This window comes from Durio zibethinus, chromosome 17, assembly GCF_047325235.1.
Source record: "Durio zibethinus cultivar Kanyao isolate XHJ-2024 chromosome 17, ASM4732523v1, whole genome shotgun sequence".
Lineage (NCBI taxonomy): Eukaryota > Viridiplantae > Streptophyta > Magnoliopsida > Malvales > Malvaceae > Durio > Durio zibethinus.
The window spans coordinates 6,007,196-6,029,350 of record NC_143178.1 but is presented as its reverse complement, the minus strand read 5'-3'; the positions used below and the strand labels follow the sequence as shown (position 1 = coordinate 6,029,350).

General features: G+C 30.2%; 3 protein-coding genes across 4 annotated transcripts; 2 read left to right on the top strand and 1 right to left on the bottom strand.

The window, feature by feature from the left end:
* The first annotated feature begins 9,016 nt into the window (after nt 1-9,016).
* LOC111287612 (large ribosomal subunit protein P1z-like) lies at nt 9,017-9,665 on the top strand. The gene is made up of 2 exons (XM_089745801.1): nt 9,017-9,133; nt 9,250-9,665. The coding sequence occupies exons 1-2, from the start codon at nt 9,065-9,067 to the stop codon at nt 9,520-9,522; spliced, it is 342 nt and encodes a 113-aa protein (XP_089601927.1). The 5' UTR covers nt 9,017-9,064; the 3' UTR covers nt 9,523-9,665.
* A 5,816-nt stretch (nt 9,666-15,481) lies between these two features.
* Nucleotides 15,482-17,263, bottom strand: LOC111274143 (uncharacterized). The gene is made up of 5 exons (XM_089745730.1): nt 17,169-17,263; nt 16,687-16,889; nt 16,442-16,575; nt 15,649-15,732; nt 15,482-15,520 (listed from the first exon to the last, which is right to left on the bottom strand). The coding sequence occupies exons 1-5, from the start codon at nt 17,261-17,263 to the stop codon at nt 15,482-15,484; spliced, it is 555 nt and encodes a 184-aa protein (XP_089601856.1).
* Nucleotides 17,154-20,472, top strand: LOC111279964 (uncharacterized). 2 transcript variants are annotated; one of them, XM_022867063.2, is made up of 3 exons: nt 17,154-18,197; nt 19,871-19,944; nt 20,062-20,472. In XM_022867063.2, the coding sequence occupies exons 1-3, from the start codon at nt 17,334-17,336 to the stop codon at nt 20,183-20,185; spliced, it is 1,062 nt and encodes a 353-aa protein (XP_022722798.2). In that variant the 5' UTR covers nt 17,154-17,333; the 3' UTR covers nt 20,186-20,472. The 2 variants fall into 2 exon arrangements, with proteins under 2 accessions (XP_022722798.2, XP_022722789.2); XM_022867054.2 differs by having other exon boundaries at nt 19,865-19,944.
* The last annotated feature ends 1,683 nt before the right edge of the window (nt 20,473-22,155 follow it).

The following is a 22,155-nucleotide window of genomic DNA, read 5'->3' as shown; positions in this document are numbered from 1 at the left end:
TATAAAATTAATCAGAAAAGAAAAAAAAAGAAATTTTAATAATTATTATTTAGATAAATAATAAAATAATTTGTTATAATATTTTTTAATTATATTTTTTTATAAAATAATATATAACACACAAATATATTTTTATATTAGTTAATTTATATAAATAAATGTTTTAAAATAAAATTAAATATGTTTAATGTAGTACGATATATTAATTAATTATTGATTTATCTTTAATTTTATGTTAAATTCAATTTTTAATTTATTTTGATAATTTAATTATTTTGTTATTAAGATTTTAAAATAATAAAATATTTATAAACTATAATATTATATAAAATATTCATAAAAAAATATTTTTATAAAAAATTTTAATTATATAATTAAATTTAATGTCATAATAAAAATATAAATATAATAATTTTTTCATAAACATAAATTTTTTTTCTTTATTTTTTTTTTCAAATTGAAGTATTAAAAAATAAAAATTACAAAAAAATAAAAAAATTATTAGATTTTCAATTCTTTTATATTTTTAACTTAAAAATTTATCCAAAAAATAATAATTTTCTGTTTTCATTATTTTTTATTTCCTTTCTTTGCCTCCCCCTCGATCCAAATGCAGTATCAGTGAGAGAGAAAGCTAATGAAAGAGAGAAAAAAGAAAAAAAAAATGTTTGGTTGTTGTGTTCGTTGGTTCGTCCCGTGCTTGACGGCCTTGATCTTCTTCACAATGTCCCAAAATTTTGACTCTTCTACATTTTCAATTTAATAATATATAGGCCCATTATTAGATTGGCATTTATCTCTCAAAAATTCTAAAATCTCCTTTTCCGTATTTCCATAAACACCCATCTATGTATATCCATGCATGCGTCATGTTTCAATCTCTCTCCATCCATATCATCATCATGACTATGATAAATGATAATAGGCCATTGTCAATTTTGTATTATTATTAATCTCTTGTTATATTTATTTCAAAATGGAAATTTGAATTGCAATTTTATCTTATTATCTTGTTTATTTTATATATTTTAACATTTAAATTTAATTTATTAGTTAGATTTTTTAAAATTAGGAGTTTGAGAGAATTTAAAAATATAATATCATTATAAAGTAAAAAATTAAATAGATAAGAATTAAGAGATAAAATAAATTAAGAACTTTTTACAATTAAAAATAAATTTGTCCATAGATTGAGTTGGATGGAATTAAATTTGATTAGCCTTTGAAATTCTTTGTCCAATGATTAAAGTGAAGCCTTTGAAATTGGCTCTCCAATTATAAGCAACAGGAAATTGAAATTAGACCTTATTGAGATGGCAAGTGTGAAGTTCACTCTTGTTAATCTTAATGCATGCGGCTGATTATCTTTTCAGACCCAACGGGTTAGCCAATGATCTCATACAGTAAAAATCAGAAGTCCAGCATTTTTTTTTTTTTGTAAGAAAAATGGTTGTTTAATTTTTTAGGCTAAGATAAAATGTATCGTATCTGATAGCTTAAAACAGGTGACTGCAAATCGTACATTCAAGATGACTTTACCAAATGATCATTAATAAAATTCAAACTCAATATCTCTTCATCAAAAAATATAATTTTAATCGATTAAATCAATCATTTATTGGTAAAAGTACTACATTGCTTTGCCCCAAATAGAGTTTAGGCTTTGTTGCATGTCTGAGTATAACTGAACACTGTCTACGAGGACAATCTAGATGTTGGTGGTGTTTTTTAGACTTGCCAATACGAAATATGATGCGGTGGTGTCGTAACGATTTTGAGACCGTCAGACATAAAGGAGTTTTAAAATTGAGAAAAAAAAAAGAAGAAGAATTGCCACCAATCTTTGTTAGGGTGTGATTGGTCACCAAAAAGCTTATCCTTTTAACAAAATTATAAAAATGGATTTAAAGTTTATCAAAAAGATAAATTTTGGTATACGAAAAATCAGGTTGGGTTCGAAAATCCGTTACACGTGGGGAAGGATTAGCACCCCCACAACGCTCATAAATTGGTATAATTTAATTACGCGCTATTTTCGGTGTTGGATAAAAATGATTTTAATTTGAAATTTAACACTAATTCCTTTCATTTGAAAAAAAAAATTTTTGCTAAAATATTTATTTAGAACTATTGAGAAAATCTTTAAGTTAAAGAATTATCTTAAAATTCTCCATTATTTAGACAGAATAAAATAAAATAAATATTTTAAATAAAATAAAATAAATATTTTAAATGAAATAAAATAAAGATTTTAAATACTAATAGTTGACTAGCAATAATAATAAATTAAAAGTAATTACACCAAAAAGATTTAAATTAGTAATAATATTCATTTAATTTGTAAACACCTTAAAATAAAAGGCAATAGAAATAAAATTAATTAAAATTTTAATTGAGAGATAATTATGCATATAAATATTTGAATATATGAATATCAAAATTCTTTTTTATTTGAATTTGTAATTAAATTTTATTGATAATTAAAAACTTTTATCAAATTCAAGTCGAAATCATATATATATATATATATATTATATTACAACATATATAGTTATCAGATAAAATTTACTGACATGGACGTTTACGTGAACAGTTTCATTTTTTAACACATAAAAAAATTCATAAAATTTCTCTTTAAAATGACACATAAGATATTTACTAATTTTAAATTATTTATCAAGAAAATATATTTCAAAAATGATTGAATTATCTAAAATTTTAAATTATAAATAAAAAATCAATTTAAATTTTAATGAAATTCTTATCCCTATATTATCTCATCTCAATTTAAAACTAATTTTTAAGTAATTTAAAACCAAATCCAAATGGAAAGTAATGTAAGTAATTCTTGCTTTGAAGCATCATTTTTCTTCATTTTTTAAACCCAGAAGCCTTTCTAACTATTCTTCAACTAAAGCTTTTAATGGCATGCTGTGTTTCTTTAAGCGTGTTGTGTTTCTTTAAGCTTCTCAATTTCTCTTTGTTCTTTTCAAAACCCATTTAAGGTGACTCTTTCTCGAAACCCCAAAGCCCTTTATTTCATCAAAATTATTTCCCTTGAAGAATTGTTGTAAAAAATAAAAGTCTCATTTGCTTTGTTAAATGTCTGCAGTGCATGTAGCTGACTATCATGTCCCATAGCAAGAAGAGGTGGACTAGGAATAAAATACGTCCCATATGGCATATAACCATAAGTTTGCTGGTACATGTAAGAGCTATTATCACTATAAAAATCTTATTAATAGACATTAAACTTATCAAATACATACTCAATCTAATATGCAACCGGTGTAGATCATAAAGCAGACCAGCACACAAATTTTAAATCCAAAATCCTTTAAAATGAAAATGTTAGCAAGATCATTCGGATAACCTATAGTCACCAAACAGAACATCAGCAACACCTTGGCTTTCAATCCTTGGAAGTTAAGTAGCTACAAGTGCAGCAATTAATGAAGGATAAGGTCGCATAACAATCGACTGCCCAGAGATGACCACAACGACACATTTCAATTTAAGTCTGCATTGATCAAGTGGCTGATGATCTTGTTGTTCTTAATGGAAAGACTCCAATTCAAATTTACCAAGATTTTTGTGAGAGCTTTAAGTCTGCATTCTCACCTTTCATTAGTTCTCCAATCACAGTAAGAGGTTTTGCCTTCAAATAACTTGATCAAATAAGCCAATGTCTTGGACCCTTTTTTGGTGTACTGATGTTTATAGCTTATATATTGTGATTTTTCATGGAATCTCAATAGGTCTAGGACCAAATAGCGAGCTCCGTTATCCCTTTCGCCACAACCTGCCAAAAGTGGCATAGTTACTAGAGTTGGGGAGTTCCAATGTTACGACCTTAACATGCCTAATCTTCTTAAGCAAGGTGCTAAAGCAAATGGAAATCCATTATAAGGACTAGATAGTCCACATGATGCGCCCACTTATGATTAATCACCTAACTCAAATAGCTTCTTTAAAGATCACGGTGGATCATGACAAAGTCTTTATGATGACATCTTTCTTTCTAGATACTCGAGCTAACTTATATCTTATAAAGATCGTCTTCTTTCTCTTGAAAATTTATAAAAGTTTAAACTTCTTTTTATATAAACAATATCATTTATAATATATTATATATAAATTATCATTTAATTGTAACTTAGCATTTATAAATATATGATTATATATTAGATCAATAATTAAAAATAAATTTAAAATTATGAAAAATTTAATAAAAAATCATGTACATTGTACGGGTTAAAAAAACTAGTTTATAATATTATTGAAGGTCTAGTTTACAATATTATTGAAGGTCAAATGTTATCAAGTAAATCAATTTGGATATGTAATAATCAAAATACATATGATACTAAATTAGACTATTACATGTAAAAATGATAGATCAACTATAAAATTAGATAATTTTTTATTATATATACTGTTATTTAAAAGTTAGAGTATTATTTATAAAAAAAACATCGACATTTTTTTATTTTAAGGAACATTATATTTATAATTTTGATAAAAATTTATTTTTTAATGATAAAATACGTTGTTAGTATTCTCATAAAAAATAAACTTATCAATCTGAATATATATAATACTAATAATTTATGATTCACACTTAACATTTTTTTGTCAGCTGTATATTCCAATATATTAAAGGTAATAAAAGTTCACATTTGAATGTAACTCTTCTTAAATCCAAATGATACTATATGTTTTTTAAATTATAAGAAATTCAACTTATTCTAAATGTTTAGAAAAATTTACATCCTTAAAAATTTTGTTAAAAAAAAATAGCATAGTATAATATTGAATAAAAAATTAACCTTTTAATACCTATTATTTACCATAAACTTTATAATACTTGTTATATATATCAACAAATTGAAACTAAAGAGCTATTTTTATCAATTTTGATTCACTTAGTTAGTAATTAACTCCATTTCAAATTAAATCATGAAAATGATAATATCAAAGCAACAAACATAATATCATAATGACAAATAAAAAAAATCATATCACTAAAAAAAGAAATAAATCAATTCACTTCATATAAAAAAATATAAAATAAAATGCATACTTGATACATATGATAGGATAGGTGATAAGTGATCACTTTTCTCTAATTTATCACTAAGTTTACTCTTTTATTTCATGATAAAGTATAAAAAGAATTTGGTATATAAATTGATATTATAACAAAAACTAAAAAAAATGAATAAAGATATACACAATATATGTATAGTTTAAACTATAATATAACTAATAGCAATAACCAAAACTTAAAAGAAATTCAAAACATTAAATTTTCAAGAAATTTTACTTAATTTTAAAATTTATTTTCAAAATAATTATTTTCAGAAAACAAATTATTATACAATTATGATGAAAAATTAATCTAAAAGATCTTAAAACATAAAAAAAAATGAAGTAGTACCCAAAATAATACAAAACCAAACATAACTTAATTTGTGCATCTAATCCAACAATATATAACATCATAAACAAAAAGAAAGAGAATTTAAGCTAGATTTATTGCATGGCAAAAGAATATCACGACAATAGAAAAACAATTGTAGGAATGCAATTTATTTCTTAAGCATCCCAAAACATCTTTATTTATAGGATGGGTTTTGAAAATAATTATGGGATAATTTGTAACTTTTGAATGTCTAATTGACTAAAATGAATTTAAGAATCAAATCAAGATCAATAATATTATTTTAAATTAAGAGTAATTTATACTTGACAATTAGAATAATCAAACATATTATATATTTAACTTGTTTGGGAGAAATGAAAAAATAAGGATTTTGAAATTAGTGTTATAATGGCAATGAAATTCATTTTATTTGATATATTCCAAATTAATTTTAATTGATTCGATCATCTATTAATCGTTTTAAAAATAATATATATACATATTAAATGTGTATACATAGCTTAAAAGGTGGATTAAATAAATAGGTCATAAATTTCAAAATAAAAAAGTGTTTTTTTACATAAATGTAATTTAAGAGTTGAATATTATAATTAAAAAAAAAAGAACACAAAATTAGCCTATAATGATAGCAATTAAAGTTTTTTTACCTTTAATATGAATTTAATTTAGGATGATTTAAGGTAAATAATAATAGAAAATAAATGTAATTAATTTAATTTTTTAAAAATAATTCAAATATAATCAATGCATTGAAATAATATAAAATTGATATGAAATCAAATAAAATTAATTAAATGTAAGACACATGTCGATTGTTTAAGATCATTCACATATCAAATTAATAGACCATACACCTTTAATTTTTTCCTTTTGGCCAAAAACTTTGATTTTTATATATTTATGTAAGATTGCTTTTACATAATATTGTTATATGGTACATTTGTTAGGAATTGTGGCTGTATGTGGTATTTTATATAGTTAACAATTTTAAACACAATACTAAAATTATAAAAATAATATAATTTTAAATTTTAATAAAAATTATATAAATTTGCTAGAAAATAAAAATTATATTTAATACATTTACATGAATTTAATATTGACAAATCACATATCATATATAATATTATATTATAACATACATACAAATTTGATAAGTTTTGCCACATAAATGCTTATATAGATAATTTCTTTGAATGACATGTCAGATAGTAATAATTAAATATTATTATATTTTAATCTTTTAAATATATAATTTTTAAAAAACATAAAGTTATTTTTTATATACTTTTTAAGTATATAATTTAAATAGATTGTTACCAACAAAATTTGTAATAATTAAATATTTTTATCAACAATTCTAATTTAAATATATTATCTTTTTTAAATTTTAAATGAATTTCTTATTAATCTAGACAATATCTTTTAAATTTAAAAATCTTAGTAATGTATGATATTTTAAAATAGATTTTCTAATAATCTATATATATATATATATATATTCTTTTGAATCTAAAAATCCCATAATGTATATTTAGATTATTTATAGATTAATTTAATTACATATATTCACCTCAATCACCAAATTTCTAATGAAACAAAAACAAGAAAGATTAACAAAATAAAAAAAAAACTTTAAATCATCCAAGTAAATCTTGTTAAAGAGAAGAATAAATTTCAAATGTAAAATATATTATTTTAAAAATGCATTTATTAATGATCTAGATTTATATATCCTTTTAAATATAAAAAACTAAAATATACTCATATCTTATATTTAAAATGAATTTCTTGATTATTCAAAACAATAGATTTTTTGATAATTTAATTATATATCTTTTAAATTTTAAATTCTCAAATGTAGTTTTCATTTTTAGAGATTTCCTAATAAGCCTCTATTATTTGATTATTTTTAAATTCAAAAGGACTAAATATCACATATTAGAATAAATAATTTAATAAAACTCTTAAAATCAATTATATTTTTCAGCTTTTTTTTTTCTCTATGTATGCTTCTTCGTTATGAAGTTTAAAGTTACAATTTACAAAAGCATTTGTTCTTCTCTTTTATAAATGTTAATGACATGTTTCTTATCTTTAACTTACAAATATCTACATTAAATTATTTAGATAATCACTTTAATTTCTAAAATAGGTTTTATGTTTCATAATACTACTATAAATGGTAATTGACAAATTTATTTGCAGGTCTCAAGTGGTAGTACCATGTGCAATAACACTATGCCACCGGTTTTATATACACCAATCTCACACAAAAAATGATTAGTAGGTAGATGTTTTATTGCTTTGTTTTAATGCTTATTTGCATCTTTCTCTTTCAAAATATATAGAACCCTTTGTTTTCAAGTATGGGTGCTATTTGACAATAGATGCACATATGTAAATACTTGGCATGAGACCTTTTATCAACAAACATCTAGATTAACATTTAACTGCATTATTTGGAAATAAAACATTAGTGATTGATACTAAAAATAAATGATTACACATATGATATTATTACATATTATTTTTTAATATTTATTAGTTTTTGTTTTCTCTGATAATTATCTTATGAAAAACTTGACTTTTCTTAATATAGGGGAACTTGACTTTAATTATTAAAATTTTTAAATCTAATTGGCTTGATTTTCTCGTTTCTGTCGGTGAATTATGTAGACTATCGTAACTATAAACACATTTCTCACTTGCAAAATGGAGAAAACACTACACTTACTGCAGGATGTCATCACTGTCGGCTATGATATAAAATAAGCCTTTAATACATTGTTTAAACATTTAAAATCATTATTTCTTTTAAATAAATAAAACTTATCTTAAAATTATATAAATTTGAAGGTACTTGAAAATGATTGCATAAAATGAAAATATACAAATTGAAGAAAGTGAAATTGAAATGATGAAACTTTAAATTTGTATTTTAATATTTTGTTGGTGTACTCAATATTATTATTTATAATATCTTTTGGATATTTTATTCTTCTTCAAATATTATTTTTCATATTTTTGAAACTTGTTAAATTTTTAATAAAAATTTTTAATTTTTTAATAATTTGATATATTAATTATATTATATGTATTTTACATATATCTTAAATATATAAATGATTAAATAATATTAATTTATACATTTACATATATTTAAATAATTAAAAATAATTCGTATAACGCACATATAACAAACTAATTTTCAAATATATGACGCCAACGGAAATAGTAAATGGTAAAATATGGGCAGAACCAAACGTTCTTTGTAGGATTTTTCTAATCAAACGCCCCATGGACCCACAATTTCAGCGTGGAAAAAGCTGGCCCGAAACGTAATAAAAGCCCAGCAACGTCCCTTCGCCGACGTTCTCACCAAACCCTAAACCTCTCAGGATTAGGATGATTCTACCTATATAATAAATATAAGCCTATTCTAAATCTTCCATAGTCTCACATCTTGCTGCGAAGCAACGCAAAACAAACCCTAGAGCTAAGGTATTTTCCCTCTCCATCAATCCGCTTTCATTGTTCGGGTTCTATTTCGTTCATGTGTACTTATATGTATATATCTTGATCTAGCAGATTTACTGTTGAAATTTCTTGGGTGCAATGGCCGCCGGTGAACTTGCTTGCACTTACGCTGCATTGATCCTCCATGACGATGGAATCTCAATCACCGTACGTTGACACTATTCTTTTCAATCTCTTTATAAATATTTTAAATCCTTTTTATTATTTTTTTCTCAGTATATTATCTACTCCTTTTCTTATTTATATTTAAAAATTTTATGTAGGCTGAGAAGATTGCCGTACTGGTGAAGTCAGCGAATGTGCGCGTTGAATCTTACTGGCCAAGTCTTTTCGCCAAGCTCCTTGAGAAGAGGAACATCGATGATCTCATTATGAACATTGGTTCCGGTGGTGGTGCTGCCCCTATTGCCGTTACTGCCTCAGCTGGCGCAGGTGCTGGTGGCGCTGCAGCCGTCGCTGCCCCTGCTCTTGAGGAGGAAAAAGTGGAAGAAATGGAAGAGAGTGATGATGACATGGGATTCAGCTTGTTTGATTAGGCACAAATTTCTAGTTTGGATTTTCTTTTTGCTGACAATTAGGACCCATCTAAAACGTTAGTTGAATTTTGTTTATGTTCTGAGAAATCAAAATGTTCCTGATTTTTTTCCAAATTAAAGAAGTTGCATCTTGCTTGGTTTAATTGTTTTTCTCTCGACATTGTTCTTTTTCGTTGTTTTGATTTAGGTTTACAAATCTTTCTCTGTTTAAAGATTCTTGCTTAACTTGTTTGTTACGTGAATTTTCAACTTCGTTTGGAATACTAAATCATTCGGTTCCTCATGAAAGCAGTTAAGGAAAACCCCTTCATATTAGAATGTTGCGAGAAACATTATAATTGGTAGTGAATGGATGGTGCGATATACAGCAGAAAATATAAAATAAGACAATCTGATAGAACCTATTTATGATTTGCAAGTGCACTTGAATGGTATTTATGATGACTCTCAACTGCAAAACACATGCTTGTAGTTTACTGCAGTTTAGCCAAAGCCAATTGACAATGCGAATGTTAAAGATTAGCTTAACGTTGATACTTTTTCTGGCATACGGGCCCTCGTAGTTTTCATTTTTGTGCATGTCTTGATAAAAATTCTGAACACTTTTATGTAGGGTTTTGCTCTTAATATTTATATTGTATCATCCTTTTTGATCCCGGTTGGTTTATTTGTGCTGTATCTTTCTCCATCCGAGTACACATTTTATGCTTTACCTGAACGTCTTTATTGTTGTTTGAGCATGGCATGAAGTTGGATGATGAGATGGCGTCAGGGTGTGTAAATACAGTATCTTTTGAGTATTGACTTCTTGTTTTGAAATTAGAGATATCAATTTACTCATCGGACGGGGAATCGGATTTTTTTTACTCCAACAGAAATGATGGTATGGATATCAAATTTTGGCTGTAAATATTTGGGCATCAAATTTTTGCAATACTATGAACGTGCCTCATACATTTAGAGGCTTAAGAAAGGATCCAATTTAGAGATTTAAATGATACATTAGTACTCGCAAGTTATTCGGGTTTGATTTAAATAAAATTCAAATTCGATTTGATTATTATCGAGTCGAGCTCAAGCTCGAGTAGCTCGACTTATCGATCGAGTCGAATTCGAGTATTCTTATACCCGACTCGAATAGTTCGTAAGCTTAATCGAGCTTTTATATTTAAATATATTTTTATTATTTTAATTAATAAAATATATCGAATTCGAGTTCGAGCTCGAGCACAAATAATCAAATTCTTGTCGAATATATGAATTGAACTTATTTTTATATATTAATTGAGCTTAATCGAGCGAGCTCGAGTAACTCGATTTTGATCACGAATCAAGTTTGAGCTAAAGCATTAAAACTCGACTAAGTTCGAATCGAATATCGAATCGTGAGTTGAAAGTCGAGCTCGAGCTCGAACTTCTCATTATATCGATTCGAATCAGCTCGATTATAGCCCTAATCCAATTCAGCCACAATAGCTCACTAGTCATAACAGTTCATCATCCTCATGGGTCAGCCAGCCCAACAAGCCTTTCCCTGCCTTTTCTCTTCATTGTACAACATAGATGAGTGAAAGTCACAATATGAAATTTTGTATCCTATTGTATGTTCACAGAGCTTCTTTTTTCAGCTTTATCGTGTTGTTTGAACTTTAGTTCGATTTGAGTTGAGTTCCTTTTCTTAGTGTAGTAGACTTGTATAAGCATGTTGAAAAAAATTGCTAATTCTAATCTTGTTTTGATAATTTTAAGATACGTTGAATATATAGAATTATAATGTGATAGGATAAAATATGAATATAATTAGATTAAATAATATAATTTTATATTATATTTTATATGTATAATTATTAGAATAAAAGAATTTATTTATTGATCAAAAATTTTTTTTTTTAAGTTTATAAATTTAAATTATTGATATAATTTTTAAGAATATAATAAAATATTTAAATTTAATCTCATAAATTAAAAATAATCAATTTCAATTTAAGAGAATTGGATTATCTTATATAAAAAAATAATTATTATTTTTAATAATTCTATCTTTTTAAAATATAAATTAAATATAATATAAAATAATTATTATTTTATTTTATCCATTATCTTATATATCAAATATAACCTTACTATTTTGATTAAATATATCATCTATAATCTATTCACCTTAAATGCTTTTATTTAACCATATTTTTTTTTTTCTGATAAAATTTGTTTGAGTAAATAGATAAAAAGCCGTCCACGAGTTAAGACCAATTTAAAGGTAACCGCGTATTCTAATTCTGGTTGGTGCAGGTCACTTCCAGTTACAGGCTCCAACTCATCAGGTCACTTTCACTCGGATAACGCCATATTCCAACTCATCTTGGGCTTTCGCGTCAGACAATAGAATCTTAATCCACCAAAAGCTCCAAACATTTAATCCTAGGCGTCCATGTAGCCACCTGGACTCCAACACCCACTGCCAGATAATCACGTCCAGATCATTCTAGTACTTGTTTTCTTATACAATCTCGATTTCCCTTCAATGCTCTTCTTTTAGTCCTTCCATTTCTCGCCATCAACTTTCAGAATCCTTTCAAAGCCTTCAAATTAAGTCCAAACAGCGAATTAACTGAGAATTTGTCATTTCTTTATCGATACAATTCTGTTGGTTACGATGATGATGTCTATGTTCAGTTCGTTCGAAGCCTTTTGGGCTGATTCTCACGGTCATAAGCTGAACTTTACCACAGGTTCCTCTTCCGCAGAACAAACGAGGCCCGAGGAAGTTTCTTGCCTAAAAGGGAAAAAGAAAGAGACCGACAAGAATTCATCGCCGCCGGCTAGGGCTAAGAAACCACAACAGCAACGTTTAAGGTCGAGGTTTGCGCCAGAGTTCGATGGCATTCATTATTTCGATACAATTATCCCTTACTGAGAGAATTCCATTGCAAGATGATCATCCAATTTCTGTTAATCATAGAAAATTTTTTGGCAGTAGATCTTCTTCTTCTTAGTTCGTATATTTCTTATGAGAGTTACTAATGTCAAATTCTTTTCAATCCATCACTCGACTCAATTTCATTAATTTTTTTTACTATAATTATCTCTGGAATTTTTATCTTTTTGTTTTTTCTTTTTTAATCGTATTTTGCGTTTTCACCAAGGCATTCTTCCCCTTAGTGCTAACCGACAGAGATAGAAAAGAATTCAATCATTAAAAGCGTTTTAGTAGATTTTTTAACAAGCAGATGCTAGTTGTGAGAGGATAAGGAGATGATGAAGCAAAAGGCGGTTGTGGTCGGCACGCTCCACCCAACGTGGCTTACTTTCATTCCATTAAGCTTCAACTCCAGCTTGGATAGGATTATCCTCCCCTCTTTCAACTTCTAATCATCTTAAAGGGACCCAAAGTCAAACATTTAACTTTTCTTCACTTTCTTTTTAGTAGTCAGTCGGCTTAGGCACTTTGCCCTTACTTGGCTTCTGTCTTAAATATCTAAGCTACAATTTGAGTCGGTTCCCTTTTGTACATGCTACCATTGAACTTTTATCCAACGGAAGATCAGCTTTTTCTCCTACCTGGATAAGTAAAGATAAAAAAGCACTGGTTGTACCAATTCATTCTTTTACTTCTTTTCATCACCAAGGTGCAAGGCACAAATCTTTCCTCTCCATCATCTAAAAACTTAAGTTGCTTCTCAAACGCAAATGGCTGTGGGTACAAACTATGCAACAATCCCAGCTGTAGTTGCTGCTGCAGTGGGGATTTATTCTTTCGCTCGTCATTCAGGAGCCAATGTAATTATATATCCCTCCCTTCTTATATTATAATACCCGTTGCCTTTCCAATGCAGTAAAGACAGTAAAGTTTTTTTCTTAACTATTGGTTCACTTGAAAAATCTGCTGCTCAATATTAGGATTTACTTGTTGAGGAGTTTGGAGGTGGGATTCGGTCATCCGTCGGAAGTATGTTGGCAAAACCGACCCAAAAGGTGAAGACCACACCGCTACCAAAGGTGGCACCACAATTGGATGGGTTGCACTATTTTGAAACCTTGGTGGGTTGTTAATGTTGGTTAATCTGCTTTGTTAGCTGCATCCTGCTGCTGGAGGTTCGTGGATGGCTGTTGTCAAGATATTTCCTCCTTTTCATATTTACTTTCGCATATTCCTAGATACAGATTAGAGATAATATTTCCTCCAAATTGCATAGATTTTATTTTTGGTTCATTCAGCCATTACTTGCCTAAATTTTCCAAGCAAAGTAAAAACATGTTGCATTAGACTACCGAGATAGATAGCACCAGATTGAAAGTTTTCGCAGTTTAGGTTCGTAAATATTAAATACTGTATCTAGCTTTCCGGATAAGATACAAATACAAGTGCAACTGCTACTCTACACAGAAGCAAAGTACCCTGCAAACTAAACATGGAAATATGGAAGGTGTATTACTTGTACATGGATCACACGCACACTATTCTGAGAAAAAAATGTTCAACATTTCGGTATTGAACCCAAACTCAATTAACGTGGTGTGGATTTTGTGTAAGCATACATAATTGCTTGCTGGAATGTCTAATCAAGCCCAATCATGATGGTTTTCGAAATTCAGTGGAAAGGAAGGAAATAATAAATGCACATAGTGATTCACAATGAGACAGAATTGAAAGCTTAGTTGTGTCTTCACCAAACAAAAAAACAAGCAGAATAAAACAGCACAGGCAAAACCTTCAGAATAGTTCACTTATCATGACACACAGAATCAAATTCATCATTTTCAAAATGCCCCCTGTGAATCCAAATTGTTATTATATAAGATGATAAACCATGCTATCATATTAGTGGACTATGTTCTGTCCCAAATGAAACTGCATGCGCATAACAGACATGGAGTAAGGTGCCAGTGGCTCAGCACCTTTCATGTGAAAATTCCTGTTGTATGTAAAGCCATACAGCTTTGTTACCTTATTAATGTTAATGCATTAAATGTGAAATTCAAAATATACATATGAGCGGACATAAATATACAATCTCTCCCGTTATTGCAAATAATTAAATCCCTACCATTCTACCCTCTACCATATCAAGAAACCTGCTCTCTCGTTCAAAATGATGAGCCTATGTCCCACATTACTCTTTTGTTATATCTACTCAATCAGTTGTTAATAAGGTTAATTTCTGTACTCGTTAATTCAGTAGGCATGACTTTCACGTCACAATCGAAGAGGGTGGACATTTAGACTTTTCACCACAAAGCAGGCTCGTCCTCTCTTAGAGAGGATTCATCTAACTATTTTCATTTATGTTCCATCAAGATATCACTTCACAACGTATTATTAGTCTCAAACTTACCTAGATCATAAAATGCAATCCACATTGACTTGCCATCATTAAATGCAACTCATTCTCACTCACACGATCTTTCCTCGAGCTCCACATGAACTTACCATCATTTATCAACAACTCTAGCTACATTATCATCTTCCCTCTCATATATAAGATAAAAATAAAGCTCAAATACAATAAAAACTCTGAATTTTTCTACTTTAAACTTTCTTGGCACTCCTTAAAATTCATCTTTTCCCTCTAAAAACTCTAAATATTTGATTGATTTAAATGTTGGAGTGCATCCTAAAAATCAATTTCGATGTCTCTTGACCATATTTCCTACTGTTGGTATAGGTCATCCCTCGTACAACCTCCATATCATCATTTAACTTAACAGCGCCCAAAACACCCTCAACAAAGTGAAAACCAAAATAAGAGTTGCATGTTAAGTTTGACAGCAGGGGAAAATAGAGAGAAGAAAGAAAATGTTCATTTTCATCGATTCAAATTTCATTTCAACTGCTTTAGAGATTATTTCTGTCAGATTTTTTGCCCTATTTTATGCTTGTCCAAACCATTGATCATTTCATACAAAGCCAACTACACTGATTATCTACTACACTATCCAGAACCAGAAGAGCTCATTTTAATCAACTATCCAGTCTTCCTAGTTCTCGACTGTTTATGTCCTTTCAGACGACAAAAACACCCTTAAAAATCTTGTCAGTATTTTTTGTCCTCAGTTCCAACCAGCAAATTGTTTTACTACTAGTTTTAGCATATCAGATAATTCAAAAAGTTTAAACCTATTTCATACCTTTGTCACACAATTGAAAGACCCATCCAATTCCCCTATCCGTCGACCTATTATGTATTCTCTGTCACCGCAAAAGAATGGAAACTGAGCCACAAAGAATTAGAAAAAAATAGTATAAGCATTGCAAAGTAATTTATTCGTTATCAGACTAGGCAAATAAAGGGAAGTCTACGTTTCTTATCCATTAAGCAACCATAGTCCCTCAAGTATAGTTTAGAATTTAGTGTATCAATATAGAGCAGAAAGATCATTTATATATAGTTTAAGAGAAATTATTTATATTATTTAAATAATTGATTTAAGTGTTAGAATGGACCAAATCATTTGAATTTGTTAAAAGTTTTCTTAATAGGTCAAATAATTTTAAAAATAAAAAATAGACACTTGGGCACTTGGGTCACTTGAGTTTGTTTAATGAATAGATTTAATTTTTAAATTATTTATTTATTTTAAAATATTATTAATTCTGAATAAACATATTTGAATAGAAAAAAATATGATAATTAGAATAAATATATTTAAACAAAAAAAATGACTGTTTAAATAAACTTTATTTAAATATAAAAACATGATTATGTAAAATGTCATGATTTTTTGAATTGATTTGATTGATGATTGTTTATTTATTATAAATAAATTTTTTTATCTGATCAAATTTATTATTTTTAATTTAAAATTTTTTTAAAACATTATTATTTCTTATAAATATAATTATTTTTACGATAATATTCTTTACACCTCAAAATCATATTTCTTTTTTTCATATTATTTCTGTTTTCTTAAATTTTCTAACAGTAAGACACTCTTCTATGGTTGCAGAAAATGCAAGCATGTCATTCCACTTTGGCCGAAACTCATCATCCCAAAATAAGGCCCTCTCCCTCTTTGAAGTAGCATCCTCAGCTCGAAGACAGTTTTGCTGCGATACTGAGGAGGATCAGTCTAATAAACCCAAGTAAATAAAAAAGATCAGTTATCAAACATTTCCACCAACATAATGTCACTTTCACTCAAAAGAAAAGAAAAAGTTGACTGTACTTGTTAAACAAATAGAGGAGAAAAATCCTGCCTTTGGATCTCTCCGCATTGCTTGGTACCTCACATTTGGGGTAGAACGATCCATCATATATCTTCGGCTAGGCCCTACGTCCCTCATCTCAACATTTTGCCATAGATGCTTTAAATCCTCCTCTGTTACAACACTTGAACGTCCTTCGTTAAGCTGTGATATGCAGAATGTGCTAAGAAAAAAAAGTACAATAAAAAAATAGAAGCCTGCTCCAATCCATTATTTTTCATTAATTGTCTACATCTAGCCATGCTTAATCAAAGAATGTTAATATTAAATTGGAGAAATTTAATGGAGAAATTGGAGATAAAAAAGAAAAATACAAATTGTCATGGACCCAAAATCCAGTAAAACGGCCCAGGCCTTTCTTATCGTAAAGGTGAATCACGGGTCGAAGTTAACTCTGACCTTTTTATAAAGGGCATTAAGCGACACGTGCCGGAGAGCTTACCATGCGCATCGCGCACCCTCGTATAATCTAGCATTTCCCCCTTCTTCAACTGCGAAACGACCGCTGCTGCGTTTCCCAGTTAACTGAAGAGCCATAATTTTTTTGTTTGCCCTCTTATCACTTCCTCAACAATTACGCCAAATCAGCTCAGCCTGACGTCAACGAATGCTCTGCTCAATCTCGACCGGAAAGTCCGGTTCGAACTGGCTGGACCGACTTCGTTCAAGCAAGGGCTTCCCCACCGGCGACAACCTTGACCTCGACCATTTCCTCGCTAAACCTAACCCTTCCGATTCTCCAATCACCAATGCCTCCAATTCTCCAAATTCCAACTCCGAGTCAACTCACTCATTCGATAAACAACTCCAGAATCTGAAGCCACCACGTCCAGAGGTGATCTCCAGCGAGTCCGCAGGAGACAAAGAATGGTTCGGTATAATGAGCAATATGCTCTCGGAGCTCTTCAACATGGGCGAACAAGCCCAAACCTCCAGATTTTCCAGGAAAAAAACTTCCAGGAAACAAACAAACCCTAGAATTTGCATTATCAAGACGCCAAACGTTAATTCTTCCGAGAAACGGAAAGGCAGTTCGGATAACGTGAGAAAAGACGAAAATATCCCCGCTTCAACAACGTCATTGAATTCAAGAAAAGAAGCGAAGAGAGAATCGACAGAAGAGGGCGACGATAACAACGTGGAAGAAGACGACGAAGCCGAAGAAGAAGAGAAAGAGAAAGGAGAAAAGGAACTGTTAGGGTACTCAAGAAGTGAAGTTACGGTAATAGACACGAGCAGCGAGGTGTGGAATGTTGATAAGCTTATCTTTAGGAGGAAAAATATCTGGAAAGTTAAGGACAAGAAAGGCAAGTCACGCACCTTTGGTAGAAAGAAGAGGAAAGCACCTCCCACTCCTCCATCAGACGACAACAATGTTGGTGTTTGCAATAAGAAGCGAAAGATTTCGAGTTCGGAGCTTCGGTCGTTGAAGGAAACGAGTGGAAGAAAATGTGGGTCGCCCACAAATAATGTAAGATTTAAGGTTACATGTCCCAAATTTCCTTTCCAGTAATTCTTTTTAAATTAATGACTATTATTTATGAACCCGTAAACTTAGTATTCACATTTGAATGGTTCCTTTGATCTGTATACATTGAGCTTTTCAAGAGCTTTTTTTGTCTTTAATGGAGAACCATTCTGTTTTTAGTTTTTGATTGAAGGGTTCAGTATTGCATGTATAACTAGATTTTCTTTGTTGCTTTTTGCACTTTTTGTTGGCTTTGGAAGTGTGAAAGGGAATTGTTTCTGTAAATTAAAGACCGGCAAAGTCACCATTTACGTTTAATTAGATGGTAATGAATAATGGTATTAAGATTGCACACGAGTGAATTCAGTTGGTATACGTTTCTGAGTTTGATTTCAATTAAGACATTGTAAATGTTGTTTTATGCTGTTCAAGACATTGAATATATTACTTTTAGCTTCTATTTATTTATATTAACATGTTACCTGTTCAAATCAAGAACCCTGGGCTGGATATGATATGCTCTTTTTCTAATTCTGAGGCTATTGTTAATGCTTTTAACTTTTAACTGTTCTTGATGTAATTTTTTCTGCTTAAGAAACTGAATTCAGTTTTTATGTTTCAGTAACCGATCTTGAATCTGATGATATTATTTGTTTGAATCTGATGATATTATTTGTTTAGTGCTTTTCAAGCACTATTTTGTTAGATTTTATGGGGATATCCTTTAGTTCGATGTTTGGTGACTATTCTCAAAACACAGCTCCCATATAGGATGCTAATAAAACTTATGGTGCACAAAGTGACTGGAAGATTTAGATTTTCTAAGGGTGCAAATGATTTAATTTTGGCTTTGTGAAATGGGGAGATAATACCTGCATTTGTTGTTTCCTGTACTCTGAAAGTCACTATAGCAGTTTGGGTATTAACCTACTTCTTATAAAGCTTCTGTCATATCGGGATGCTTCCTTTAAATTTCTACAATGCTTTTGAATAAGATTTGAGCTATTTATGCCTTTTGCAATAAATGTGCTGTTTCGACATGCAAATCTAACTAGGAATTTTGCTTCCAGAGATGTATTGGCTAACAATAATCAATTTTTTTTTTCAATCAGCATTAAAAATCATATTTTGCAGTGATTGGATGTTATATCATATGAATTCAACTTTCCTGAATTTCAGTTATTTCTTGTTGAGTTCTATTTTGAGTTCCATTGCCTGTTCCCTTGAAACATTTTGTTTGATCTTCAGACTCTTCCCTGGTGGATGTAAATTTTTTTTATTAAATCCTTCTCTTAAGTTACTGACTCGAACTCTTGGTTCTTGTTTTTCTGTTTTGACAAGAGATTCTTCCTTCTTCTGTTTAATCGTCTCTGGAATATCGTTTTTGTTGTTTATATGTGCTTTTCCCTTCTATTTTTTTTTCATGATAATTTTTTTTTTCCTTTCAAATGTGGACTCACTTTTACAATATTTCTGCATTATTGATGTAGACCTGGGTCAAGATATAGCAGGTAAAGCGTGTTTGTCCTTTTTTTGTGTATGTGAGATTGGCAATTCCCGCTTGCAAGTTGACATTCTATGTGATCATTTAGTATGGATAGAATGCCCCGTTAACAGGTTATCGACAGAAGTAGTTCTAACTTGTTTGTATTTTCATTTGCTTATGCAAGGAGCAGAATGCTCCAGGAGACAAAGGGGAAGAAGTTCGCCATGAGGTACCAAATGACCTTACCCAAGTTCTTAGAAAGAGGCAAGTAGACTAGCAAATTATTGCAGTTTCTTTCTTTCTTTTTTTTTTTTTTTCATTTTAATATATTAGATGTACTTTGTGCTTAAATTTAATAGCTTCCAGTTATCCTTTCTCCAGATTGCCTCGGAAATCGGGTGGCGCATCTGTTATCTTTATAAAACCCATTCCATCAGGCAAGAAAAATGGAGCAAAGCTTGCAAAGAATTGCCTGAAGGACCCTCAAAGGCAATATAAGGCTTGATAAATCCATCAAACCAACCATGGCCAGACTACATGCCAATTCTGCATTTTGAACCTGCAATTGGTTCTATTTTAATTATACCTTCGCTATAGATAGGTGGAATTGGAAGGCCTATATCTGAGGTTGAGGCTAAAGTTGCTCTAAACTTCAAGCCTGTCAGTATGGCTCTGATTTCTTGCAGCCAACAGGTGTGAATGTGTTTATTAATTTTGTTCCATTTCATCGACCCATCTATAACATTTATTTTTATTTGAGAAGTAATATGAAAATTTAAATTTAAATTTAAATTTAAATTTGATCCGATGGTCACTTCTGATATGTCAATTAGAAGTTAAAATTAAATTTATTTATATTCTTTTTTTCTTTAAAAAAGAATCAATAATAGGTATTTCTTAAAGCATAATATAACAAGAAAGCGGAACTATCATGTAAAGTCCTGGCTTTCGGAGTGTGAGCTATTGCCTAATGCCTAGAACGAGGAGCTCTCTGTTTTCTATCATCTGAACAGTATTTCGGACCCATTTGTCAGGCCCACGCCCCAAAGCTTGTCACGCTTTGGACGTGCATATTTAGAGCAAGCTAAAGCTATGTAGGTCATCTAGATTCATTGTGTGACGGAAGAGGAAAAAATCAGCTTACAAAGGTTTGTAATGATGTCACCTTCGCTTCAGGAATCAGGACCATTTTCAACTCCATTTAGGCACCAACGCCAGCAATCTATTTCAACCCGTTCGCTTAGCTGACAAGAATTGAAGCGCCATCGATTGGTGAGTGAGCTCAACCAAAAATGGTTGCAGCGATTACCATGTTAACGCATTCCTCGTCTTTCCTCGTTTTCTGTTTTCTCGAACTCACATGCCTTACGTAGTCCACCAAAATTACAATCCCCAGTTTCTTTGTACGCAAATCAAACCGCCTGTACAGGCAGATGGTTCTCTCTGATAAACGTTTATACTACATCAGGAACTGAACTCAGGCCATTGACTTGTCTCCAACTAGCTAATCGTTTTCTCATATACTCTATTATATCCGATCCACGATCTACAATCATCATCCTTGCCAATTGCCATTGCTAGATTATCCATTTAATTCATCATAACATCTTTATCATTATGAGCTATGAGCTATTAAGATAATTGCGGGCAAACTGTGTAGTAATCCACAAGGCTGAGCCCCTCAAGAACCCATATCGGCAAGCCCGTGTCAACCAATGTGGCATGCTATGCTGAAAGGTTAGTCGCCTCCTATCCAAATGAATATCTGCGACATCAATCTGCAAAATACTCATCAGAGCTTGCTATGATCTCTGTGTGGCACAGCCAGATATAGCAGCTCCGGGTGTTAAAATATTAGCGGCTATTCCTCCCTTTAATCAACCAACAAATGGTGCATTTGCTTTTCTCTCAAGAACATTCATGACAACTCCCCATGTATCAGGAATTGTTGCCCTGCTGAAATTGTTAAAACAGGATTGGTCTCCTGCTGCTATTAAATCAGCATTTGTCACCACTGGTAATTCATTAAATTACCTTGCCAGATCCCAATATCTGCAAATACGCTTCACTTGTTTACCTTCTTGAACTGTTTTGATCCTTTAACAGCAGCATTGACTGCCAATCAATCTGGAGGACCAATTTTTCCTGAGGGAGAGCCAAGCTTGCTGATCCATTTAATTTTGGAGGTGGAATTGTGAACCCAAACGGCGCAGCAGATCCTGGTCTGGTTTATGACCTGGATACGGAGGATCATGTTCAATAACTATTTCGAATTTAGGAAGCACCTCACATCTTCGAAACCTCGGGCCATTCCCAAATTCTCGACCTCGAACAGACAACCTGACATCAACTTTATTATAGCAAACAAGGAAAAGACTGGTTCAGTCCAGTTTGACTGTTGTCAGAGTATAAAAAAGAAAGGAAAGTAAAAGTTGATCAAACTCTTAAGTTGTTGCTGTTTGAAATTCAACAAAA

What these genes read in the sequence shown, in the direction of transcription:
- LOC111287612 (XM_089745801.1), top strand. Translation starts at nt 9,065, where the DNA reads ATGGCCGCCGGTGAACTTGCTTGCACTTACGCTGCATTGATCCTCCAT. An exon ending in ACGATGGAATCTCAATCACC is followed by an intron (nt 9,134 to 9,249) that starts GTACGTTGACAC and finishes AATTTTATGTAG; the next exon opens with GCTGAGAAGATTGCCGTACT.
- LOC111274143 (XM_089745730.1), bottom strand. Translation starts at nt 17,263, where the DNA reads ATGGCTCTTCAGTTAACTGGGAAACGCAGCAGCGGTCGTTTCGCAGTT. An exon ending in GAGGGTGCGCGATGCGCATG is followed by an intron (nt 16,890 to 17,168) that starts GTAAGCTCTCCG and finishes TTTTTTTCTTAG; the next exon opens with CACATTCTGCATATCACAGC. An exon ending in CTCCTCTATTTGTTTAACAA is followed by an intron (nt 16,576 to 16,686) that starts GTACAGTCAACT and finishes GATCCTCCTCAG; the next exon opens with TATCGCAGCAAAACTGTCTT.
- LOC111279964 (XM_022867054.2), top strand. Translation starts at nt 17,334, where the DNA reads ATGCTCTGCTCAATCTCGACCGGAAAGTCCGGTTCGAACTGGCTGGAC. An exon ending in GTGGGTCGCCCACAAATAAT is followed by an intron (nt 18,198 to 19,864) that starts GTAAGATTTAAG and finishes TGCTTATGCAAG; the next exon opens with GAGCAGAATGCTCCAGGAGA. An exon ending in ACCCAAGTTCTTAGAAAGAG is followed by an intron (nt 19,945 to 20,061) that starts GCAAGTAGACTA and finishes TCCTTTCTCCAG; the next exon opens with ATTGCCTCGGAAATCGGGTG.